Below are 22,588 nucleotides of genomic sequence, written 5' to 3' on the forward strand. Positions count from 1 at the left end.
AAAAACCCATTAGCAAGGCATCTGGTCTAATCTAAAGCTCTTTTGAAGCTTTGTTTCACCTAATGATGTACAAGAAACCTGTGACTTCATAACTCAGCATAAAGATTAAAGGAATTTGAGCACAGCCTGGCTCCTGGACTCAAATGTTTTCCTAAATCATAAACCAGAGCTGTGAGCTAAAGCAGGTTCGAAGTGTCTCACAGGCCTTGTGGAACAATAGGCCTTAGTTAGGAAACATATCCTAGAATTATTTTTATTCATCAAAACTCTGTGTCAATAGACAATACAGTTTAAGGAGGACTTATCTTCTTGGCAATACACAGAAATAGATGCCCAGAAGATCGGCATGTTTTTATGAGACAAACATACTACAATGCAGGTAGTGGGGGACTCCCTATATACATATACATTTTATCAGATACTAAAGGTACAGCAGAAGCAAAGGACATTCTGGAGTCTGTATTCTCATAAGCCTTGCTTAAGCGAGACATACCCATCAGAGTGTTTCTTCTGGTGGGCTGACACCTGACCCTCAATTGTCACCTGTGGTTGCTCTGACAGGGCCACAGCCACTGGCACATTTCACTGGGGGCTTACCTGCAGTTTCAGAGGCATAGTCCATTATCTTCATGGCAGGGAGCATAACAGCAGCTAGGCATGGTGCTGGAGAAGTGGCTGAGAGCTATATCCTGATCCATAGTCAGAGAGAGAGAGAGAGAGAGAGAGAGAGAGAGAGAGAGAGAGAGAGAGAGAGAGACTCTGGCTTGGCATGGGCTTTTGAAACCTATTTTCCTGAGGGCCTTCTTTCTTCCTTTTTTACTTTTTCGGTGTGTGGATTTGCAGGCCAGAGATCCTCATCAGGTGTCATTCTCAGGAGCCATCCATGTTGTTTCTTGAGACAGGGTCTAGGAGCTGATTGCCTTGTTTTGTTTTAATTAAATTTATTTATTTATTTTACATCCCAACTGCAGATTTCCCTCCCTCCTCTCCTCCCATCCCCTCCTCCACTCCCCCTCCAATCCACTCCTCCTCTGTTTCTGTTCAGAAAGGGGCAGGTCTCCCATGGGTATCAACAAAGCATGGCATATCCAGGTGCAGTAAGACTAAGCACCTCCCCTTGTATTTAGGCTGAGCCAGGCAATCCATCCAGTATGAAGAATAGGTTCCCAAGAGCCAAAACATTAGGGACAGCCCCTACTCCCACTATTAAGAGTACCACAAATAGACCAAGCTACACAGCTGTCACACATATGTAGAGGGCCTAGGTCAGACCCATGCAGGTTCCTTGGTTGTTGATTCAGTCTCTGTGAGCTCTTATGAGCCCAGGTTAGTTGTTTCTGTGGGTTCTCTTGTGATGTCCTTGACCTCTCTGACTCCTACAATCCTTCAGCAGGATTCCCTGAGCTCGGCCTAATGTTTGGCTATGGGTCTCTGCGTCTGTTTCTATCAGTTACTGGATGAAGGCTCTCTGATGACAACTGGGGAGTCATCAAATTTATAAGTATAACAGAATATTATTAGGCATCATTACATTGACATTTCCCCCGCTCCAGTTGTGTTTGGTTCTATCCAGCCTCTGGGTCCTGGAGCTCCAGGAAGTGTCAGGGGTGGACTGACCCTCATGGCATGAGTCTCAGGCTGGACCAGTCATTGGTTGACAACTCCCACGATTTCTGTGCCACCCTTACCCCGGCACATCCCATAGATAGGACAGACTGTAGGTTGAAGGTTATGTGGCCGGGTTGGTGTCCCAATCCCTCCACTAGAAATCTTGCCTGGTCACAGGAGATAGCCAGTTCAGGCTTCATAGTCCCTGTTGCTAGGAGTCTTAACTGAGGTCATCCTTGTAAATTCCTGGGAGTTTCCCTTGTACCAGGTTTCTATCTGACCCTGAAATGTTCCCCCTTTCCAGTCATCTCTTTCAGTATTTTCCTCCTCCATCAACTCCTCCCAACCCAATCGCTCATGTTCCCATCCCCACCCACCAGCCCCTAGACCACCCACAAGCTCTCTTCTATTTCCCTTTCTTAGGGAGACCCATGTGTCCCCCCTTGGGCCCTCCTTGTTACCTAGCCTCTCTGGGTCTGTTTACCTTGTTTTTCTAATTATTTATTGTCATTGCTCTCTCTCTCTCTCTCTCTCTCTCTCTCTCTCTCTCTCTCTCTCTCTCTCTCCCCCCCCCCCCCCCCGGTGGTGTGTGTGTGTGTGTGTGTGTGTGTGTGTGTGTGTGTGTGTGTGTACACATTTGGTGTGCACGTGGAAGTCAGAGGACAACTTTGCAGAGTCGACTCTCCGCCCCCTTGTTTGAGATAATTCCTTGCTCTCTCGTTTCTGCTGCACGTGTGTATTCTGGGCTAGCTGGCCTGTGAGTTCCTAGGTAATCCTCCTGTCTCCAACTTCATCTTGCAGTGTGCCACTGCATCATCTTTTTGAGTTTTGGAGATCAAACCCAGGCTATCAGGCTTGTGCAGCAAGTACTGCTGCCCACCAAGCCACCTCACCAGGTCCACTCCACCCCTCGTTTTTTGAGATAAAGTCTCTCATTAATCTGGGGTTCTCTGATTGGGCTAGCCTGGCTGGCCAGTGAAGCCTGGAAATCTGCCTGTCTCTGGCTCCCAAGTGCTGGAATTATAAGTGCACGCTACCAAGAAGCCTGGCTCTTTTTAAAATGTGGGTTCTGGGTCTCGGGTCCTCAGGCTCCCAAGCATTTACCATCTGGGTTGTCTCCCTGGGCCCCTTTTTTCCTTCTTCAGTGATTTCAACTTAATTTGCTTTCTAGCAATAACCTGTAGGGACTCTGATGACCCATGAAGTTTTGCACACACCCTTTCACTGAAGGACACATGGATTAAAGGGGCTTCTTTTCTGTTTCCAACTCCTCATGCTTCACACGAACTCCCACGTTCTCAGTTTCTATACACACCATTTTGCTGGCAGTGACATCGAATTCATGGACTTTTCCTAGTTCACTCTTCCCCAAAGCTGCTCCCCACCCCTGCCCTCCTCTCGACCCCCCATGCTAGGGCCCACTAAGCCTGGCCCCTGTAAAATTCTCCCTTCTCTGTGACATCAACTGAGACTAACCTTCCAATGGTCCCTTCTCTGACACTCTCCTCAGCTTGAGTCACAGGTCACTAGTTTTCTTCTCACACTTCCTTTCTTGACTATTTAATCTGCTTTTCTGGCTTCAGATTTCACTTTGAAAATGAGAAGAGTCACTGGGAAACTAGTTGAGCACATCTGCCCCGGACACCACCTGCCAGGCCACATGCTTTCCAAGGGCCTTCATTCTTCGAGTGACTCACCTCAGCTGCTGTCTGTTGGTGTCCACCTGAGGTCAAGTCCAGAGAGATGATGCTCGTAGGATTCACAGCCCAGGCTCATCCCTTTTCTTAGAAAAAAAAATTATATTAAGTGTGTGTGTATGTGCACTTGAGTGCGCACATAGAAGCAGGTGTCCGAGGAGGTCAAAGGTGTCGGATCCTCTGGAGCTGGAGTTATAGGCAGCTGTGAGCTGCCTGATGTGGGTGCTGGGAACTGAACTTGGATCCTCTGGAAGAGCAACAGATTTTTTCTTTCACTGAGCCAGCTCTCCAGTCTCTTCCCCTCCTTTTCCCCCAACTCCTTTCTTTCTTAGATAGGGACTTGGCTCTGTGGCCCTGGCTGCCCAGGTAGCCCTGGCATCGAACACATGGCACTCCTTGTCAATTCAATCACTAAGCTCTCACTCAAAGAGAGTAAGAGATAGTTTACTCTGAAGCCAAACACAATGTTCATGGCCTAGAAGGATAGCTACAGGTTTCCTCAAATCCAGCACAATGGTAGTTTCATCAAGTTCACTTTTAATTTTTTTAATTGTTGGACAGCTTCATCCAGTTATACAATTAAAACTTTCACTCTCACCCCTGATTCCCCTTTCTCATCTCCTTCCCATTCCTGCAAGAATCATTCTTAAGAGTCCCTGCTTTCCTGTCTCCCCTGTATGTGTGGCCCACTGAGTGAACTCCAGTTTCTCGCCTGCAGTGTGGGTGGGAGGTTATTTACTGGAGCCATGACATCTGCCTCAATTACCCTTAACTGCCACAGTCCCTTAGGGAATGATGGAGTCTCAGAGGCCTTTCCCTTCTCTCATGAAATGTTTTACAGTGACTGAACAAAGAAAATTATGAATACGTTGGTGGAGGGGCTGGAGAGCCGGCTCAGCGGTTGCTCTCCTAAAGGACCCAGGTGTGATCCCCAGCACATCCGTGGTAGCTCACATCCAGCTGGGACTCACAGGGGACCTGATGCCCTTCTAACGCCACCGACACCAGGCACACATGTGCTTCATGGCCATGCGTGCAGGCAAAGCACCCAGACACAGAAAAATAAAGGAAAAAAATGTAAATACAGCAAAACAGGGCTGTCTCTGTTAGCGCCTCAGATGTTATCTGATGACATTCGTGGTGTTGGTGGAGCCTAGGGGTCTGTTTGTACATTCTAAACAGGATTTTAGCCCACTCATAAAGATGGTAGGCCCAACACAGAGGTGGACAATTAACACCGCGAAGAAGATTAAGGAAAGCGCAAGCTATCTTGGCTCCCAACGTCTCTCCAGAACCACAGAAGTTTTATTACTGCTGTTATTGTTGAGACAGGGTCTCCTGGAACTCTCTCTGGCGGTCTCTAACTCAGAGATCCTCCTGCTCTGCTTCCTGAATGCAGAGATTAAAGATGTGCGCCACTATGCCCAGCTACACAGACATTTTAATCAGTCAGCCTAGCAGATATTTAACACCGGTGCAGCGTTTTTTCCCCTAGTGACTTCCGTTTTCGGCCTCCACAGTGCTGGGATCACGGGTGAGCACCACCCAGCTAGGTACCTGTTGTCCTTCTCTTTAGAGCATATCCCCCCACCCCACCCCCGCCCACTTAGCATTAGTGCCCCACCTCTGAACTGCACCCCATCCTTCCCCAGAATCCTCTAGTCCTATTAGACTATTATTTCATGTCAACTGATCCCTGTTCCTTGGCCAACCCTCAGGAAAGTGCTGACCATTGCAAATGCTCCACGCAGTGTTTTCACACAGCACAATAGTACTTGGGTTGAGAAAACATGATCCCACCCCGTGGCCCAGTTCAGGTGTCACTAAGAATTAAGGCTTCCCGGTAAACCTCAGGCTTAGCCCATGATTAAGACTCAAGGCTGTGGTATGCTCCCGCCCCTCCCCGGCCCCGCCCCCTTCCCTCCGTTCTGCCCCTCCCCTCCCCTCCCCTCCCCTCCCCTCCTCTCCCCTCCCCACAAACACTTCAGTCAGCTTACAATCTGCAGCAAAGCACTGGTTCTCAAACTTCCTCACTTAACAAGATTGTTTAGAAGGTTTCTTAAGCCAGACTGCAGTAATTTACATTGACATTTCTAACCAGTTCCCAAGTTCCCGGCAGGCAAAGACTTGTAATAGAGAAGTAAAACTCGGGCTTCAGATCCACAGAGTCTTGGGGTTGACATTCCTGCTTTGCCACCTGCATGCACAGGGCCTCAGGTTCTCTGTGCCTCGCTTTCCCCATGTGTAAAAGGGGACTAATGGCTTCTACCTCCCAAGATTGAGAAGGTGAGCAAAGCATGGCCTAAGCACCTGACTCCCCGCCCCTCTGACCTTCGTCTCTCCTCACTGCCATGTCTCCCCTCTTGTTTTTATGTCATACTAATTCTGTTTCTCTTTCCCCTCTCTCACATGATCTGTTCCTCCTCCTCACAGTCCTGTTTCTACTACACACACACACACACACACACACACACACACACACACACACCCATACACCCATACCTCCCCACACATACAACTAGGGTTTACATGTGAGAGAAAACATGGAATTTGTTTTTCTAAATCTGGCTTCTTCGGTTGTATCCATTTGCTGCAAATGTCATCATTTTATTTGCATTTATCATCCAGTAAAATTCCATTGTGTATGTGCACCTCACTGTTCATCTGCTGAAGGACATCTAGGCTAGCATTAGGTCCCGGCTGTTGTGAATCACTAGTGCTGTAGTAAACACATGGGCAAGTATCTGTGGTGTATTGCCTTTGACTTGAGTCCTTTGAGTATATACTCAGGAGTGGTAGTTCCAATTTTAATTCTCTCTCTCTCGCCGGGCGGTGGTGGCGCACGCCTTTAATCCCAGCACTCGGGAGGCAGAGCCAGGCGGATCTCTGTGAGTTCAAGGCCAGCCTGGACTACCAAGTGAGTTCCAGGACAGGCGCAAAGCTACACAGAGAAACCCTGTCTCGAAAAACCAAAAAAAAAAAAAAAAAAAAAAGTTAATTCTCTCTCTCTCCTTTTGGTATTTTTGAGACAGGGTCCCACTGTGTAGCTCTGGCTGTCCTAGAACTCACTGTCTCCCTAGTGCTGGGGTTAAAGGTGGGCACCACCACACCTGCGTTCATTTTCATTCTTTTGAGAAGCCCTCAGGCTGCATTCCCTGGGGGCTGCAACAGTTTTCGTTCTCACCAATAGTGCCTGAAGATTCCTTTCCCAGCACATCTCTACCATTTTGTTATTGTTGCTGGTTTATTAACTGTGGCCATTCTGACTGTGCAGTGACGCCATCTTGTGACTCAGTGAAGGTGTTGCTGAGAACTAAGGCTCCCTAGGAAACTCAAGCTTGGCCCTTGATTCAGACTTTTGAGATGGTGATAGCTTGGGCCAAGCTATCAGGGTTTGTTGTTGATATATAGGAAGGCTACTAACTTTTGAATTTTTTTTTACCAGTTAGTTTGATGAATGCATTTATCAACTGTAGGAGTTTTCAAGTTTTTAAGGTCTTTCATATAGAATAATACCATTTGATAATAAGGGTACTTCGGGAGTTTGAGAATGTACCCCATTAACTCATGTGTATGAACACTTAATCCCCAGTTGTCAGTGCTATTTGGGGAGGCCTAGGAGGTGTGGCCTGGCTAGAGGAAGTACCTTACAGGGGCCAGGAAGCTTCAAATCATTCCCAGTGCTCGCTCACCCTGCTTTGTGGTTAGGGTTCAAGCCACCATCGCTGCTGGCCGTCCTGTGTCCCCCACTGTGATGGTGACGGGAGTCCACCTTGAACCACAGCCCAGATAAATCCTTTCTTCTATTAGTTGCCTTGCCATGGTGAAGAAGCAGTAGAAAGGTCACCTTGGACTTCTTCCTTCTCTGTTTGTGTCCCCTTTATCTCGTCCACGTGTCTTATTGCTCTAGCTGAGATTTCAAGCGCTGTATTGAACAGAGAGTGGCCTTCCTTGTCTCCTCTGAGTTTAATGGAACTGTTTTGAGTTTTTATCAATTTGGCAAGATGTTGGCTGTGAACTCATTGTCTGTTGCCCGTATTGTGTTGAGATATGACTCCTATGGCCCACTAAGCCATCTCACCTATCCACATAAGGGCTTTACATCGTCTTTCTTTATTGTTTTAACTATAGAGGTCTTTCACATCCTTGATTTGGTTTATTCTTAGGTATTTTATTTTTCTGGGAGCTTTTGTGAATGGCATTTCTCTCTCAGCAAGGCCATTATTGGTATAGAATGGCAACTGATTTCTGTAGGCGGATTTCATATTCTGATGCTTTGCTGAATGTGCGCGTCAGCTCTCACAGTTTTTCTGGTGTAATCTTGAAGGCCTCAGCTTTTCAGTATAGGATCATGTTTGCTGCAAATACACATGCTTTGATGCCTTCCTTTCGTGTTTGAGTCCCTTTTATTTCTTTCTCTTTTATTACCGTAGCCATGACGTCCTCACTATGCTGAGCAGGAGCAGTGAGAGCTGGCGCGCTTGCCCTCTTCCTGACCAGGACTCTGAAGTGCTGACTTTTCCTGTGTTGCTGACCTTCTTAACTTGTCATTTTTACTGATTTCAGTTGCTTTGAACCCAGTAGTTGAAGAGTTACGGTCTTTTGGAGGAGCCACGTTGCCCCTCATTTCTCTTGTTTCTTGTGATTCCGTATTGTGATTTGTACATCTGTTGTTTGGATGTTTTTCCAGTTTATTTGGGGACTTCTCATTAAGTAGCCTATTCTTGAGGACTTACTTCCCAGGACCACTCAGTTATAACAGGAACAGCATACACCACACAAGACAGAAATACACTTCAATCTACGAACAGATCACCAGGGATGATGAGCCGAAAGTGGGAAAACTAATGCAGGTGATTTGAGGGAAGCTCTTCTGCTTCAGCCCCCATCAGGGACTCCATAGTTGGAGCCACAGTCAGCTTGATACCTTTCTTTGTTTGGTTTTTCCAGACAGAGTTTCTCTGTTTAACAGCCCTGGCTGTCCTGGAACTTACTCTGTAGACCAGGCTGTCCTCGAACTCAGATCCACCTGCCTCTGCCTCCTGAGTGCTGGGATTAAAGGCGTGCGCCACCACTGCTTGACCAGCTTGACACCTTTCAGTGAGCCCTTCATCTTTTGCCCACATCTCTTTCTGAGTTTCTGACACTTTCTTTCTCTCTTTGAAATAGTCTATTCCCCCCCCCCCCCCCCCCCCCGCCCTTTTATTGAGACAGAATTTCTTGTAGCCCAGATTAGCCTTGACCTCACTATGTATCTGAGGATGACCTTGAACTCCTGATCCTCCTGCTTCTACCTCCCAACTGTTATCATCACAGGTGTGTACCACCACCGTCCAGCTGGGGTCTGTTTTTCTTATTCTCCATCTTCTCCTTCACCAAACCACACAGAGACTAGTCTGCTGTCTTACCCAGAAGCCCCTTTTTACTTTTGATAATGAATGAACACTTCAGCCATGATAAGAACTACTCTTTGGCCCTTGACCTTTGGAGCTGCTGGAGGTATCAGTGTCAGCCAGCGACTGACTCCAGAAGCACCTCACACAACTTCTAATTTAACTGTGAGTGGGAAGAAGTTCCAGCACTTAGCAGAGTCTGTGGGAGCTGTACTTCCTCACCACCCACCAGGTCCTAATTACCAGTCCCACGTGTGTGCCTGGCAGTGTCCAGGATCTACAGCAGTGGATAAAATAGGCCCAGCCCTCCTTTACAAAGGAACCACAATTATTCAATGAGGGAGAGAAAATAATTTTTAAAAAAGATAAAAAATATATTTATGTATGTATGTGTGTGTGTTTGTGTGTGTGTGTGTGTGTGTGTGTGTGTGTGTGTGTGTGTGTGTGTGTGTGTGTATGGAATCCTTAGAGACCAGAGGAGGAAGTCAGATCCCCCTGAGTTGGAGTTACAGGCAGTTGTGAATCACCTGTCATGGGTGTCGGAAACCAAACTCAGGTCCTTCGCAAAAGCAGCAGGAACAGTTACGTGACCTTAACCACTGAACCACCTCTCCAGACCCAGGAATCAGTTCTTGATTAGACCTACTGTTGATATTTAATGGTGAATGGTCAGTTTTTTGGGAGCTCAAAAATTTACCGGATGTGTTAGTACACCCCTGTGATCCCAGCACTTGGGAGGTAGAGACAGGAGGATTGTGAGTTTGGGGCTAGTTTGGATTACACACTGAGATCCTGTCTCAAGCAACAGAACAACCAGAGAATCTGTATTGAGGGGATTAGGTAACAGAATAGGATTATTGGAATGGGATATGTTCATGATTTCAAATTTTGTTTCTGTTTAAAAAAAATTCCCAAATAATAAGGCAGATTTATAACTAAGGCCAAGTTGTATTTCAATCTCCCTCTAAATAATAGAACAATTAATTAATGACTAATTGATTTACATTTTTTTTTAAATGAATGAGTGTGGTCACATGTGTGCCAGATGTTGGGAGACAGCTTGAGAACTCAGTTCACTCCCTCCACCCTGTGGATCCCAGGGCTGGAACTCAAGTCATCGAGCTTGATGGCAAGTGTCTCTGCCTGTTCAGCCATCTTGCCAGCCCCAAGTTACTCTTTGGATAATGATTTTGATTGACATTCTGACTCTCTGGTCCCTTTTGACTGTCACCGAGCTTGGGTGTCAGCTGGAGGCACTGACATGGCAGCTGCTGAGTCTGTGAATCCACCTTACAAAATTAGACCAGGGCTTTGGGATTCATCAGGTGTGCTGGATGCCAGGAGTGACCCCAACTCCTGAGCCTCCTCTAAGTCAGCAGTATTTGGGGGTGCTCCTGAACTCTGCATTTCATCAAGCATAAATATGATGAGGGCAATCTGTTGGTCAAACATTGGATGGTGGTATGTAGGTCTATGTGCATGCGTGTGGGGCTGATTTGCCACTGGGTGCATTTGCCCATACATGCATGTGTAGAGGATGTTCTCATTGGCTGCTCTCCATCTTGTTTTTTTGAGACAGTTTCTCACTAAACATGGAGCTCCCCATGTAAGCTAGACTGGCTGGCCAGCAAGGCCCTGGAAGCTATTTGTCTCCACATATCTGGTGCTAAGGCCTGGCTTTTACATGGGTTCTGGGGGATCCAAACTTAGGTCCTTATTCTTGGATTTAGAGCCTTGTACATACTAATCAAGCACTGTACCAGCTAGTACTACTCCCCGACCTGAAAGTGTGTGTGTTTGTGTTTGTGTGTGTGTGTTACATGAAAGCATGATTGCCTGTGAAGCCAGAAGAGGGCATTGGATGCCCTGGAGCTGGAGTTACAGGTAGTTGTGAGCTGCCAGCATGGGTGCTGATACTGAACTGGGGTCCTCTGGAAGAGCATCAAGCGTCCTTAAGCTCTTTGCATCCTCTCCAACTCCCTACCCCAGGTTTGCCTTTGTTCTCACAGCAGCCCTAATATGTTTTACTCTCCACCTTGCCACTGGCCACTGTGACTCCCTGTCCATGGCTCTCATAAGGACTAAGTGGAATTGAGCACATGGAAGCTTTCTGGGCAGTGCCTGGCATTCAGGAGTTGGGGTCAAGTATGGTTGTGTTTGTATAAAATGAAAAATGTGCTTCTGGTAACCGCTGCATGCCTCTGCTCTTGGTCCCTTTGTCATCAAGGCATGAAGTACTTCAAGTGTGACCACCAGATGTCTGTGTTCCTGTACATCGCATCCCTGCAAAATAACTGTTCCATCAGTGCCTACCCCTGCGACTCCTATCGGGATTATAGGAATGGCAAGTGTGTCAGCTGTGGTGTTGGACAAACAGTGCCCTGTCCCCTCCTGGGTAAGTCCCACAATTCCCATCTCTGATGGACAGTTAAGTTTTGTACATATCCTAGAGTCGTTTTACTCTCTAAGAAATTGCCTCAGTTTGTATTTATTAAATATATAGTCAGCTCTATTTATTATTTGAGATAGGGCCTTGCTATATAGCTTAGGCTGGTTTGAGCTTACTCTGTAGCCCAAGATGGCCTTGAACTTGAGACCTTCTTGCCACAGCCTCTACAGTAGCAAGTATTACAAGAGTGTACTACCACACCAAACATTATAGCCAACTTCTCAGGGGTGATTTGTTTTCTGAACTACTCTTGAATGATAAAGGGTGTTAGATTAGGACAGGGCAGCTCAGCAGGAAGGGTTGAGAGTTTGAGACTAGGCCAGGCTACATAGAGAGACCCTCTTTTTCAAAAACAACATTAAATACACACACACACACACACACACACACACACACACACACACACACACACACCCCCAAAGCCAAAGCAAACAAGTTAGCACGTACCCAGTGTGAGAACAACAACCTCCATTGGGTTCCACGTGGAGGTTGTTGCGCGCCCCCTATACTTACTATTCTGTCATAGAGAAGAGATGCTAGAGGGTTTGTAAGCCTCCCCAGGCTTTGCACAGCCTGCCCCACTCTGTGCACACACCTCTGCTGCAGGAGGTTCACAGTGAGCTAGGGGCCCAGCCCAGGGCTGAGCCTTGCAGAGTGATCCCTTTCAACAGGTTGGGTCTATAAATGCTTCCTCTCTGCACTCTGGCTCCTGTGTCCACATGCAGGGCTTGGGTGGGGAAAAGATACTGGAGACTGCTGGGATATTTGCCAGAGTTAGAGGAAATATTCCAGGTGGTCAGGACTTCAAGACTGGTTGGCTAGGAGCATTTTTCCTGACAGACAGGAAGAGGCCCCACAGGGCAGCATTCAAGCTTGTCTCTCAGAGGCATTCACCTGCGGGGAGACATTCATCTGGCTCAGCAACACGGTTACACACCAAGCCATGTCCTGTATACTTTAGTGGCCTTAGTTGTTTAGCTCTTCAAGAAAGCCATGGGGCCAGGTAGCTTACAACAGGCCTATAATCCCCGGTATTTGGCATGCTGAGGCAGGAGGATCTTGAGTTCAAGGCCCTGTCTCCAAAACAATATTTAAAAAAAACCACAGTGGGTTCAAGGACAGCCTGAGTAACTTAGAAAGGCTCTGTATCAAAATAAAAAGCAAAACAAAAGGGCTGTGGGTAGAGCTTGGTGGTAGACTGCCTACCTAGCATGCTCAAGGCCCTGAAATGATTTCTAGCACTGTGTGTGTGTGTGTGTGTGTGTGTGTGTGTGTGTGTGTGTGTGTGTGTGTGTGTGTGTATTGCTTAGCGTAAAGAGTGAATACTTTGCATGCATGAGGCCCTGGGCCCTATCTTCAGAACGAAACAAACAAGACTCCATTGTTTTGCAATAGCAATTAGTGATGCTGTTTTAAGTATGAGTCCCAATCTGGCTTAATGTTGAAAATGAATGAATGACTGAAAACTATCCATGTGACATGTGTGTGCCACTCCCTGCCGAGCTACTGAGCACCAGTAAGGGAGAGGTCCCAGTAGGGTCCTTCTGCACTTCAGTCCTTATGATGGGGACAGAAACCTCATCCAACTACTGAGGGATCTGGATGCAGAGATCCATGACTAGGCCCTGGGTGGATCTCTGGGAGTCCAATCAATGAGAATGAGGAGGGTTTATATGAGCGAGAATTGTTGAGACCAAGGTTGGATAAAGCACAGGGACAAATAGCCAAATGAATGGAAACACATGAACTATGAACCAATGGCTGAGGGGTCCACACTGGATCAGGCCCTCCGAATGGGTGAGACAGTTGATTGGCTTGATCTGTTTGGGAGGCATCCAGGCAGTGGGACCAGATCTTGTGCTCATTGCATGAGTTGGCTGTTTGAAACCTGGGGCCTATGCAGGATTGTTTGGCTTGGCCTGGGAGGAGGGGACTAGACCTACCTGGACTGAGTCTACCAGGTTGACCTCAGTCTGTGGGGAAGGCTTTGCCCTGGAGGAGATGGGAATGGGGGGGGGGGGGCGTTGGGGGGAAGGTGAGGGGGACGGGAGGGGGGAGAACAAGGAAATCCATGACCGATATGTAGAACTGAATTGTATTGCAAAATAAATTAAAATAAATTTAAAAAAAAAAAAAAAAAAGAAAAAAAAAAAAAAAAAAAAAAAAGAGCATTGACATGATGTTCCTGGTGGCCTTTCTCATCCTCACAGTAGGGGCTGGAGATGGAGTGGGAGAGAGTTGTTGCAAACTTACTGCTCTCACGCCCTCTGTGGCTTTGATGTTTATGTAATACGTGTTGGTGTTTCTGACTTGTTTTGTAGGCTACTATGCCGACAATTGGAAAGACTATTTACTGGACAAAGACCCTCCGATGACGAAGGCATTCTTCGACACAGCTGAGGAAAAACCGTTCTGCAGTGAGTGGTGAATGGGTGTTGGCTGTTCTGTCTGACCCTGGCATTTTGGGGGAGGACAGAGTCTCTGATTTCTGGATGCTTCCTGGAAAATGAGGACAGTGGTAGCTAGAGCTTGGTGTTTGGAGCCAAGAGGGTGTAAGACCAACACAGCTTCTGTCCTAACAGTTGTGTGACCTTGGTCAAGTTTTTTTTCTCCTCTCTGAGTGTCCTGGGCTGTTTGGTAAATAGAGCCAATCATGCAGCTCTTCTAGGTTATTGGGACTGAAGTGAGACTGAGTCACAGTACCCCCCGCACCCCGGGACAGTCACTGTCATCATTGACCTCCTCTGGGAAATTGTTTTTGAAGAGACATGAAGTTGGGGTCGGGAACAAACAGGTGGATGCCACATGACTCAGTGCTGTTCTATACTGGGCTTCTTGAACCTACCACTCACAGGCCCTTGGCCTGTGAACAGTTTTTCTTTTCTTTTAAATAATATTTTTTATTTTAATTTATTTTAGCTGTCTCTTCCTGTATTCCCTCAATGACCCCCTCTCCATTCCTCTTCCCCACTTGATCCTCCCATTCCAGCCCCCCCATCCATATCTATCTATTCTGTTTCCCTGTCCTAATGAGATCTATCTGTTCCCTCTAATCCCTTCCTCTATGTCTACCCTCTATGGTTCTATGGACAATAGCTTGGTTATCATTGACTTAACAGCTAATATCCACATATAAGTCAATACATACCATATTTGTCTTTCCGGGTCTGGGTTACCTCTCTTAGGATGATTTTTTTTCTAGCTCCAGCCATTTGCTTGCAAATTTTATGATGTCACTTTGTTTTAACAGCTGAGTAATACTCCATTGTGCAAAAAGTACCGCATTTTCGTTATCCATTCTTCTGTTGAGAAACATCCAGGTTGTTTCCAGTTTCTGGCTATTATTAATAGAGGAGCAACGAACATGGTTGAGCAAGTGTCTCTGTGGTAGAATGAAGCATCCTTTGGGTATATGCCCAAGAGTGGTAAAGATGGACCTTGAGGTAGATCAATTCCGATCTTCCTGAGGAACTGACACACTGATTTCCATAGTGGCTGTACAAGTCTGCACTCCCACCAGCAGTGGAGGAGTGCTCTTACTCCACATCCTCTCTGTTTTGTCGATCTTAGTCATTCTGACAGGTGTAGGTGGGAGATGGTATCTCAGAGTCATTTTGATTTGCATTTCTCTGAGGACTAAGGATGTTGAACATTTTTGAAAGTGTTTTTCAGGCATTTGAGTTTTTCTATTGAGAATTCTCTGCTTAGATCTGTAACCCATTTTTTAATTGGGTTATTTTTTCTTGATATCTAGTTTCTTAAGTTATTTAAATATTTTGGATATTAACCCTCTATTGGATATGTAGTTGGTAAAAATCTATTCCCATTCTGTAGGTTGCCACTTTGTCCAAATGACAGGGTCCTTTGCCTTACAGAAGCTTTTTAGTTTCATGATCCCTTTTATTAGTTGTTGATCTTAGTGCCTGCCCTACTGGTGTTCTGTTCAGAAAGCCTTTTCCTGTTCAAGGATACCCCCTCTTTTCTCTTCTATCAGGTTCGGTGTATTTGGTTTTATGTTGAGGTCTTTGATCCATTTGTAGCTGAGTTTTCTGCAGGGTGATAAGTGTGGATCTGTTTGGATTCTTGTACATGCAATCATCCAGTTTGATCAGCACACTTGTTGAAGATGCTGTCATTTTTCCAGCGTGTATTTCTGACTTCTTTATCAAAAATCAGGTGTCCATAGGTGTGTAGATTCACGTCTGGGTCTTCAGTTCAATTCCATTGGTCAACGTGTCTGCTTTTGTGCCAATACCCGCTGTTTTTGTTGCCATAGCTTTGTAGTACAACTTGAAATTAAGGACGGTGAGACCTCCAGCTCTTTATCATTCAGATTTTAGCTATCCTGGGTTTTTTTGTTTTGTTTTGTTTTTTGAGACAGGGTTTCTCTGTGTAGCCCTGGCTGTCCTGAAACTCTCTTTGTGATCCAGGCTGGCCTAGAACCCAGGGATCCTCCTGCCTCTGCCTCCTAAGTGCTGGGATTGAAGGCATGTGCCATCATGTCCAATTCCTATCCTATTTTTTCTGTGTTTCCATACAACACTGAAAATTGTCCTTTCAAGGTCTGTAAAGAATTGTGTGGGAATTTTGATGGGGATTTCATTGAATCTGTAGATGATTTTTAGTAGGAATGCCATTTTTACTATGTTAATCCTATCAATCCATGAGCATGGGAGACCTTTCCATCTTCTGGTGTCTTCTTCAGTTTCTTTCTTCAGTGACTTGAAGATTTTACCATACACATCTTTTACTTGCTTGGTTAGCAGGTGTTCTGCTAGAGATCTGGGGATGAGACTGGGGGATTGGACACATAGGCATGGAGGGAGAGATGAAGATCTGCAGTTAGCCTACATGCTTCCTAGGCAGGAGTGGCCTGTGGCTTCCCAGGGAGTCAGTCTGTGAACATTTCAAACATCCCCAGATATATAGATGTGTAAAACTGATATAGAGGGCTAGAGAGATGACTCAGCCATTAAAGGCTAGGCTCACAACAAAAAATATAAAACTGATACAGAAACGAAATATTTGCTGATAATAAATCATAAAGAAGTTTGTTTTAAAATCATTATTTGGAATATATGTATAATTTTATCATTTATTAAATACAAAAGCAAATTTGTATTCTGATGAGATAGATATGCCTGCTCACTTTCCATAAGGAGCTAACTCTTCTGATGAGATAGATATGCCTGCTCACTTTCCATAAGGAGCTAACTCTTGGCTAAATATCTACTACTACTTCATATAGGGCACCATTGGTGTCTCACAGACTTCATCAGCATTCTAATTTTATAGTAATCAGTGAGAATGTGGCTTTGCATGAATAAGCAGAACAGGATGGCAGAAGGTGTGTCAGAAATTGTTGGGAATTCTGTTCTTATCCCAAGTCAGAACTCTTTTAATGTTTTTTTAAAAATTTATTTATTTATTTATTTTATGTGGATGAGTATTTTGCCTGCATGTGTCTCTGTGTACCATGTGCCTGGTGCCTGCAGATGCCAAAAGAGGGTTCTAGATCCCTTGAAACTAGAGACATTTGTGAGTCACCATGTGGGTGCTAGGAACTGAACCCTGGCCCTTTGGAAAAGCAGCCAGTGCACTTAACTTCTGAGCCATCGCTCCAGTCCTTTTGTTTTTAATGATGTTTGTGCACACGCGTGTGTGGCGTGTGTGTGTGTGTGTGTGTGTGTGTGTGTGTGTCCGTCCATGTGTGCGCATGTGTATGTGTCCCGGAACAGCCTGTGAGTGGAGGTTAGAGGACAGTTTGCAGGAATCCATTCAAGGTCAAATTAGGTTGTCAGAACTGGCAGCAAGTGCCTTTCCAGGGAGCCATCTTGCCAGCCTCCGACAGTGATTTTTAAAACCACACATTTTGACATAGTACAATCTAAAGCTATCCCAATGTGGTACTGACATACTGAGAAATAATGGTGGGAAAATGTTAAAATTTTCCATAATTCGATCACTGTCTTCAAGAGCAACCCTACACAAAATGATAGTAAGTTCACTTAAAACATCAGGAGACTATTTTGTGGGTTCCTTCCTTCGTTCCTTCTTTCTTTCTTCCTTCCTTCCTTCCTTCCTTCTTTCTTTCTTTCTTCCTTCCTTCCTTCCTTCCTTCCTTCCTTCCTTCCTTTCTTTCTTTCTTTCTTTCTTTCTCTCTTTCTTTCTTTCTTTCTTTCTTCCTCTTCATCTTTTTTCTGGTAACTGGATTATAAGGTTCTCTAGCATGAACTTTGTGAATGAGTCAAAGGGTTGAACATGCCTCCAGCCTATGAGGCAGGCATCCACGATCCCTGCACATGGTCACCGGAGAGCTCTGAACTCCACTGTCACTCACACTGTCTGTACCAAAGAGAAGAGCAGAAAAAGTAGAGAAAGGTCTGCCGCCCATAGCCCAGCATGGTGGCACACACCTGTACATCATCCTCACCTACATACTGAGTTTGAAGGACCTGGACTCAAAAAACAACATTAAAGACCAGAGAAAATGCCTCTCTGAGTCTTTGCAGAGAAACAATAGAAGGAGAAAAAGGGGATCTTGGCTTTTCAGACCCTACCGGGAGCACTGGGGTACCTCTCTTATTAGCCTCTCTCCCTGTTTTATAGTGTACCATTACTTTGTGGACATTGTATCTTGGAACAAAAACATAAGAAGAGGGTTCATCACAATCAAACTGAGAGGCGAAGATGGAAATGTCACAGAATCCAAAATTGATCAGTAAGTTGAGCTACAAGCTGCGTCTGCTCATTGGAATGTTCTTCTCACTCAGCAGCCATTCTTGGTGCTAGCAAAGGCGAAGGGACTGGCATTCTTGAGCTTGCCCCGCCTCTTGCTGCCTTGGTGGCTTTCTTCCCCTCCTCCTCCTCCATGTCTCCCCTCCCGCCCCTCTCTTTCCTCATTTGCGCACCCTCTCTGTGTGTCTTACTTGCTTGTTTTCATTTTTCTTCCTTCTCTTTTTATTTCAGCAATTAGATGGTTAGAATAAAAAAAAAATCCGTGCCTTCTGTGAAATCCAAGCCATGAAGGATGGTGCTGATTTAGCTGTGTTGGTGGAACACACCTGTAATCACAGCACTTGGAAGGCAGGGCCAGGAGGACTGTGGCAAGTGTGAGGCTAGCCTGGTCTATCCTGGGGGTGTAAATCCAGCTGGGCTTATATAGTAAGACCTGTCTCAAAACCCAAAATGGGCTGGAGCAATGCTCAACAGTCAAAAGTACTGGCTGCTCTTCCAGAGGACCCAGGTTCAGTTCCCAGCTCCCACGCAGTGGCTCACAACCATCTATAACTCCAGGTCCAGAGCATCCGATGCCCTCTTCTGTCTTCCACAGGTGTCAGGCATGTATAAGTGGTACACAGACAGACATGCAGACAAACACCACATACACATAAACAGCTATAATAACAGCACCCCCAAAAGAAATGTGCAGACTTAAGCATTTCACTTTGTGTGTGTGTGTGTATCTGAGAACTTTCATCATACTCCATAAATGCATATAATTTTGACTTGTAATACAAATAATATTCATTTAAAACATAGAGGAATATACAACATAAAATGCAGGTCTGTGCTAAGGAGTTCTTGATAGATTCTGTTTTTCTTTTCTTTTTTTAAGATTTATGTATGTATGTATGTATGTATGTATGTATGTATGCCTTCTTGCCAGAAGAGGGCACCAGGTATCATTACAGATGGTTGTGAGCCACCATGTGGTTGCTGGAAATTGAACTCAGGATCTCTGGAAGAGCAGCCAATGTTCTTAACTGCCAAGCCATCTCTCCAGCCTCCCAGATTCTATTTTTCAAATGTCTTCATTTTTTGGAAAAAAAAAAAAACCCACATTTTATTTAACGGTTCTTGGGCAAGTGGTCCTGTGTTGCCTAAGAAAGCAGGTTGAGCAAGCCGTGGAGAGCAAGCCAGTGAGCAGTGTTCCTCCACCGCCTCCGCCTGCCTCTCTTCCTGCCTTGCTAGAGTCCCTGCCTTGCGTTCCCTCAGTGATGGACTGTGACCAGGTGTGTAGGCTGAATGAACTCTCTCTTCCCAAGTTGTCTTTGGTCACTTCTATTACGGCAACAGGGAGCAAACTAGGGACGTGCCTGTGTAAATGCATCTTGCATTGAGAATAGTAATTTGGGGTTATTGAATCAAGTGTGTGGCACACATTGCCTAAGGGGTTTCTACACTAGACCCTGTGAGATGCTAATACCATGTACTCTACATGTGAAGAAACTGAGGCTAGAGAGCTGAGTGGTTTGGTCAGTGCCACACACCTAGTCAGTGTGAGTGTGGCAGGAGCAGCGGGTCTGTCCACCAAGTACCCCCATCACTCTGTGACTGTGTCTGCTCCTCCCACTGAGCTACTGTACCGCCCTCCACCCCCAACCCTCACCTCCCCACCACCCCACCACCACCCTCACCTCCCCACCACCCCACCACCACCCTCACCTCCCCACCCCCACCACCCCCACCACCCCCACCCTTGCCACCTCCTTGCACTTGAACTTTGAGAGTGGTGGCGTTTTTCAGGGTTCCTCACTGATTTGTTTCAGATCTGATATGCCCGTGCCCACAGCAGGTTAGTGTTTTCTGGAAGGGCAGCAGCAGGGAGGGCATCATGAGAAACCAGCCTCAGGTGGTACATGGGCTGTGGGTTGTAGCTAGAGTTTTCCTGCCTGGCCCACAGTCAGGACAAATCTCTCTCACCCGCCAGTCCCACAGCCGCTCAAACCCGACCAAGTAAACACAGAGACTTATACTGGTTACAAACTGTATGGCCGTGGCAGGCTTCTTACTAACTGTTCTTATATCTTAAACTAATCCATTTCTATAAATCTATACCTTGCCACGTAGCTTGTGGCTTACCGGCATCTTCACATGCTGCTTGTCCTGGTGGCGGCTGGCAGTGACTCCCTTTCCCTTCCTGTTCTTTCTTTTCTCCTCTCTGTTAGCCCTGCCTATACTTCCTGCCTGGCCACTGGCCAATCAGTGTTTTATTTATTGACCAATCAGAGTAATTTGACATACAGACCATCCCACAGCAGTGGGTTAAGTGGAGGGAACCGGCACAGATCTGGCCTGGAATCCAGACTTTCAGAATACGCAGCACCTAAGGGGTCTGGAGGACACTGTGCGTCATACCCGGGAGCAGGCAGGGCAGGGCTCTGACCCAATTCAGGTGTTCATGCAGGCAACTGCTTTTGTGTTTCCTTTGCGTACATCTGAGAACTTTTAGTTTTACTAAGTGAATCTCGATCAAGTGTGAATCCCTAAATTTGAATTTTGAAATATCTTTTTGTTTGGGCCTCATGTAATCCAGGCTGATCTTGAACTCACTGAGTAGTCCAGACTGGTCTTACCTTCTTGCCTTCACTTTTTTAAAAAATAATTTATTTATTTTTATTTCATGTGCACTGGTGTTTTGCCTGCATGGATGTCTGTGTGAGGGTGTCAGATCCCCTGGAACTGGAGTTACAGATGGTTGTGAGCTGCCATGTGGGTGCTGGGAATTGAACCCTGGTCCTCTGGAAGAGCAGCCGGTGCTCTTAACCACTGAGCCACCGCTCCAGCCCTTGCTTTCATTTCTTGATTAAGATCAAGGCCTTGGACCAGTGAGTTGGCTCAGTGGGCAAAGTGGGCTGAGCCCAACAACCTGTCATGTGGAAAGAGAAAGCCGACTCCCCACAAGTGGTCCTCCGACCCACACTGTGCCATGCATGTGTGCACTTGGACACAGAGATAGAGAGGGTGGGAAGAAAGAAAGAAAAAGAAAGGAAGGAAGGAAGGAAGGAAGGAAGGAAGGAAGGAAGGAAGGGAGAGAGAGAGAGAGAGAGAGAGAGAGGGAGAGAGGGAGGAAGGAAGGAAGGAAGGAAGGAAGGGAGAGAGAGAAAGAAAGAAGGAAAGAAAGAAAGAAAGAAAGAAAGAAAGAAAAGAAAGAAGAGAAATTAAGGAAGAAGGATGATAGATAGATAGATGATAGACTATAAATATAACTGAAAACAACTGTCTGTTAAGAGCTAGACTTTAAGAAAGAGAAAAGACAAACACAAAAACACAAGAAGGTAACTTTTATTGTGGACTATGGGGGTCCAGCCCCTCAATAGTCCCCTCCCAGGGTCCGGGAAGAATCTACAACCAGCTGATAATTAATCTTTGATGAGAAGAAATGAATCTATGTACACGAAATTCCTTAGTCCAATACATTTTATTATTCTGTCAGTTTTCTCTCTACAAGCTTATACTCTGCTCTCATTTTTAGCTCCTTTCTTGCCCAATTTCTCTTTATATTTATCTGCGGTTCCCTCCAGGTTCGATCTTAATTCTTTTATCTAGTTCTGTCCCTTCTAGGTTCTCATCTGTCTAGTTCTTTCCCCTACCAGTTCCTCTCCCGTCTCCTCTCTCAGCTGGCTCTTCCTCATCTTGTTCTTCCCCATCTGGCTCTTCCTCATCTTCCATCTCGTTCCTCTAGTACTCTCTTCTAGCCCTTCAATCTAATTTTTCCCCATCTCAGTTTGTTCCTCTCAAGTTCTTACCCATCTAGTTCTTCCATTCTCATTTCTCTTCTCTGTCCTCCAGTGCCCTGGAAGTCCTGGTAGATATACACTTACAAGCAGTATTCCCTTAGCAGTGCAAAGCCAGGCTTCCAGGGTCAAACGGAGGGGTGATAAGAATCACATAGAGAGGCAATAACTGTTAATTATCATTTGCAGCCCCAAAGGGAAGTGACCAATGGGGAAATGAATTAACTAAAGGCTACGTTCGGGTAATATCTAAGATATCTTATGTGCTCAACTACAGTCTTAAACGTGATTAGTAGAAAATGTTAAGAATCTATAAGTTGCTAGGTCAATGGGAGAAAATAAAACTGCCTTCTTTTTTCCTGTGGCTCCTATCTGTCCAAGCTATCTGCTGTTTTTCTGCAGGGTGGGGGAAAGTGTACTTGGTCACTAGGCAACCTGTGTACAGGTGGATGCCTCTGGTGATAGTTAAAGGGAGATTTGGAACTAGAGGTAAGGTTTGGGAAAGGAGGAAGTTAAGCTTAATTGGCATATCCACCAGACTTTCTCAAATAGGTAATCTGGACACTTAAGTCTGTTCTTAGAGAGTACAGAGGTATCTCTGATAAAGTACTTTCCTCCATCTGGGGATGGACCTGGTCGGATGCTGCCAATGATGATAATTACAGGGAGGCTTGAACTGGGGTTCTGGCTGTGCATAGCTGTCAGTGCACAAGGTTATCTAACTATTCCTTTAGTAGAGGGGAAATGGTACCCAATAAATGATGGAAAAGCTACAATAGCACACAAGAAACTCATAGCAGGAAACAGCTGATAATCAAAAGCCAAATATCACCAAGGCTCCTTGAACCTTAGCTTCACCTCTGGAAGGCCCTTGGCTACTTCCAGGTATTAGCTTTGTCATAATCAGCTGAAATCCTATTT

At 45.8% G+C, this 22,588-nt stretch overlaps 1 protein-coding gene across 1 annotated transcript in view; it reads left to right on the top strand.

Moving 5' to 3' along the window:
* Liph (lipase H) overlaps window positions 1–22,588 on the top strand; it is a 42,684-nt gene that overhangs the window by 15,226 nt on the left and 4,870 nt on the right. The window contains exons 6-8 of the mRNA XM_052739883.1: window positions 10,926–11,093; window positions 13,469–13,564; window positions 17,757–17,868. Coding sequence (XP_052595843.1) covers window positions 10,926–11,093; window positions 13,469–13,564; window positions 17,757–17,868 — 376 coding nt within the window. The remainder of the gene's footprint in view (window positions 1–10,925; window positions 11,094–13,468; window positions 13,565–17,756; window positions 17,869–22,588) is intronic.

The sequence above is a fragment of the Peromyscus californicus genome, unplaced genomic scaffold, assembly GCF_007827085.1.
Source record: "Peromyscus californicus insignis strain IS unplaced genomic scaffold, ASM782708v3 Scaffold_16__1_contigs__length_79575227, whole genome shotgun sequence".
NCBI lineage: Eukaryota > Metazoa > Chordata > Mammalia > Rodentia > Cricetidae > Peromyscus > Peromyscus californicus.